At 34.1% G+C, this 3,268-nt stretch overlaps 1 protein-coding gene across 1 annotated transcript; it reads right to left on the minus strand.

The window, feature by feature from the left end:
* Nucleotides 1–641: 641 nt before the first annotated feature.
* Nucleotides 642–2,500, minus strand: LOC128676696 (uncharacterized). The gene is made up of 3 exons (XM_053756970.1): nucleotides 1,680–2,500; nucleotides 1,268–1,498; nucleotides 642–1,099 (listed from the first exon to the last, which is right to left on the minus strand). The coding sequence occupies exons 1-3, from the start codon at nucleotides 2,445–2,447 to the stop codon at nucleotides 914–916; spliced, it is 1,185 nt and encodes a 394-aa protein (XP_053612945.1). The 5' UTR covers nucleotides 2,448–2,500; the 3' UTR covers nucleotides 642–913.
* Between the last annotated feature and the right edge of the window lie 768 nt (nucleotides 2,501–3,268).

Genomic DNA, 3,268 nt, shown 5'->3' on the forward strand with positions numbered 1-3,268 from the left:
CATTGTATACTTAGTTATACAATGAATATGATTATGAAATCATGTGTAAAATTTCACAATCGTGATGTCACCTGTTGAGATCTTTTATTGGGAGTGGATCACCATTAAACAGGTCTTTCTTATCACAATAATGGTTTGTCATTAGCATTGTTAATGTGCAAAATTTCATGGCCGTTATTTTCATTACCGCGCTGGTTTTTGTCATTTACAGCCGATCCTGGTTCACCGTCAGGTACATAAAAATTATTGGTGATAACATAAATACATTGTTATCAGAACCAAAAGTTTACTTCAAATTTCAGATCAATCGCATGATGGGTAGTGGGTCAAAAACTTGCAAAATTTGACCCACACAATAAAAGAGCTAAGAGAGAGCAAGCATAAAAGCTGACATAATAACAAAGCAAGCTTGTAAAATCCAAAAGGCACGACAGTAGGTGAACCTGGGCTGAGAAAGAAGTAAATTATATACTTTATAATTTGTAGCTGGTATATAAATGTGGCTGGCAATAACAATTATCTTGATAGTGATAGTATTATCAACATTGAAATGCTGATAAAGTCGCAGACAACATTTTGGTAATACTTATCTAAATAAACACCTGCATAAACAATGATCTAATAATGAAAATAAAAAATAATTGAAATATTAATAATTATAATTAAAATGTAAATAAATCTTTTGTATCAAATAAAACTTGTAAAGCACCTATATGCAAAACCACACAGTTTTATTGATAATTATAATTGATTTCAAAAACTGCTTTCAATCAGGTTAAATGTCAGACAAGACAAGAATAGTACCAAATAACGACCACAGTTACTTATAAGTTGGATCAGGTTTTCTTGAAAGTTGTTCATCCGAGAAATAAGCAGAAGTACCATCATCAGTTGTCTATTAGTATCATATAGATCACAGGATCCCCCATTTTACAAAATCATCTATGACACCGTTTATTCTGTCAATGTACTGGTTGCTGACCTTCGGCTTGGCCAATCTCTCAAACATGTCCGCACTGTTCAAGTCAGGGGCATTTTCTGGTGCCACTGTGACCACCGGGAGTACGAAAATGGAGACGATGAGACCGTAAGGTAGAGCCTGTAATTAAATAACTTGTATAAAAATGTAACAATAACTAATCAAATTAGAAACATATTACATAATCATATCTCCACGAAATCGAGCTTCTAATTGCACATAGTTATTAAACTTATTTATTTCAATGTAAATGTTTTTACTGCACTCGACAAACATTTTGTTTTTTACCTCACGTAGTTCGTAATCAAAGTCCTTCCTGGGGTAAATCTTTTCTGGATCCAGTCTCAATCGAATCAAGGAATTCTTTAGATTGTCATAGTAGTGGTCCACCAGGCGCTGGTAGTAGCGAGCACGGAATTCCGCATTGGAACCGCTAAATATGAAGTAAAGTAGATCGATCACGCAGCTGCCGGTTTGGATCGTCTGGTAGTCGAGCGGGATAAGGTCGAGTGTGCCATTCTGAAACAAATGCTGTCTCTGTGAATGTTGCAAAATTATTTGCTTGGATTTCTTTATGTTTCCGGGGCTGGGAGTTTGTCCCCATATAAAACGAAATTAGATTCATCGAGGTATTTAGCTTTATCCGGAACTATTTTCTTAGAAGCAGTTTCTAGACCTAATTTATTTTATTTGTACTCACCTCATTATATTTGTGCATTATATTGCTCTGCCTAAAATCACCATGAATAAGAACGGGTTTACGTTTGGCCTTAATGTACCTTCTAAACACATTTCCAATAGATATTTGTTTATCACAAAACTTTTTAAGTTTTTCCTTATTTTCCTCTTTCGTCGCTGATAAAGCTGTTTCTACAAATTTCTCAAAACTCGCACTCATTAAGTCAAAAGCAGGTTCTATTTTTTTATCATATTCTGTTAAAATTTTCTTATATTCTTCTGGTTTTTCTTGTTCATATGCCATAGCTAGTGCGTGGAATTTCGCGAGAGCTTCTATAGCCTTGGAAGCATAAGGCCAATCAACAGACTTTAACCTGTCATACAATTCGTAACCCTGTACCGCCAAATCTTCTAGAATAATAGTTTCTTCGTACACTTTTGGGTGAAAGTAGTAGAATTTCGGAAACTTATATCTTTCTTCATCTGGAACTGCGCATTTATCTTCCAAATTTTTAAATATAGTAGCCAAATCAACATAAACAAAATATTCTATATCAAAAATTGCCGCATCAGCGAAGGCAGCTCGGGTGTTCTCATCAAAATTCAAAACTTTGGCAAATAAACATAATGGTTTTTTGTTTGGTGAAGTTATAGTCAATTTGTAAAGTACTGAGGAATAGTTGGCTCCCTCACTGGAAGTAGCTTCTATCTTGAATCTGGCATCCTTGTAGTTGTGCTGCTCTGCTATTTTTTCTAATAGTTCACGTAACATCTGTTCGCGCTCTGCCATTGTAACAAAACTGACGTGATCCACGTTATGCTCAAACTGGCGTACGTCGTGGGCGGCTGTCTCTATTTATATGTATACTAATTCAATTCTTTATCTCTTATCTTATACTAAGATATGACAATTATTCACGATTGTTGTGATAGATAAACAAAAACAACTACTGCTACTGATAGTATTGATTCTATTATCTAACAAGGACGCCAATAGTAAAGATGATAATTATTCTATGTTATATATATATATATCTAAGATCATTGTTACAATGTAGTTGCATTATTATACGAAAATTTAAATTTGATCAACTTTCGTAAAAAAATGTGTGATTTTATTTTTACTGTATCTATGAAAGCTTTCTCATTATAGACAGCATTTTTTTTCACTCATGTATGGATATCGATTAATCACCAAAATAAAAATTACTCATCTAGCCTGTTATAGACAGGCCGCTTCTGATAAGAGAATACATACACCTATCAAATTGATATGAATAGAAGGACAAAAATAACAAATATCATGAGTATAAATAAATAAATAAATATATTAGGACAAATCACCCAGATTGAGCTAGCCCCAAAGTAAGTTCGAGATTTGTGTTATGGGATACAAATTCAACAATACTTTATTTTATAACAAATACACATATAAACATCCAAGACCCGGGCCATCAGAAAAAGATCATTTTCCATCATGACCCGGGGATCGAACCCAGGACCTCAAGGTTCAGAAGCAAGAACTTTACCACTGCGCCACCGAGGTCGTCAATGTTGAGTATGGTCATGAGTTAATTAGTTATACTTTTTTAGTTAAAACGACCTATGTTA

Source organism: Plodia interpunctella, chromosome 16, assembly GCF_027563975.2.
Source record: "Plodia interpunctella isolate USDA-ARS_2022_Savannah chromosome 16, ilPloInte3.2, whole genome shotgun sequence".
NCBI classification, from domain to species: domain Eukaryota; kingdom Metazoa; phylum Arthropoda; class Insecta; order Lepidoptera; family Pyralidae; genus Plodia; species Plodia interpunctella.

Excerpts from the sequence above, each read along its gene's own strand:
- LOC128676696 (XM_053756970.1), bottom strand. The coding sequence starts at position 2,447 with ATGGCAGAGCGCGAACAGATGTTACGTGAACTATTAGAAAAAATAGCA. Across the intron at positions 1,499-1,679 it reads TAATGCACAAATATAATGAG|AATGGCACACTCGACCTTAT; the intron begins GTGAGTACAAAT and ends CATTTGTTTCAG. Across the intron at positions 1,100-1,267 it reads TTGATTACGAACTACGTGAG|GCTCTACCTTACGGTCTCAT; the intron begins GTAAAAAACAAA and ends ATTTAATTACAG.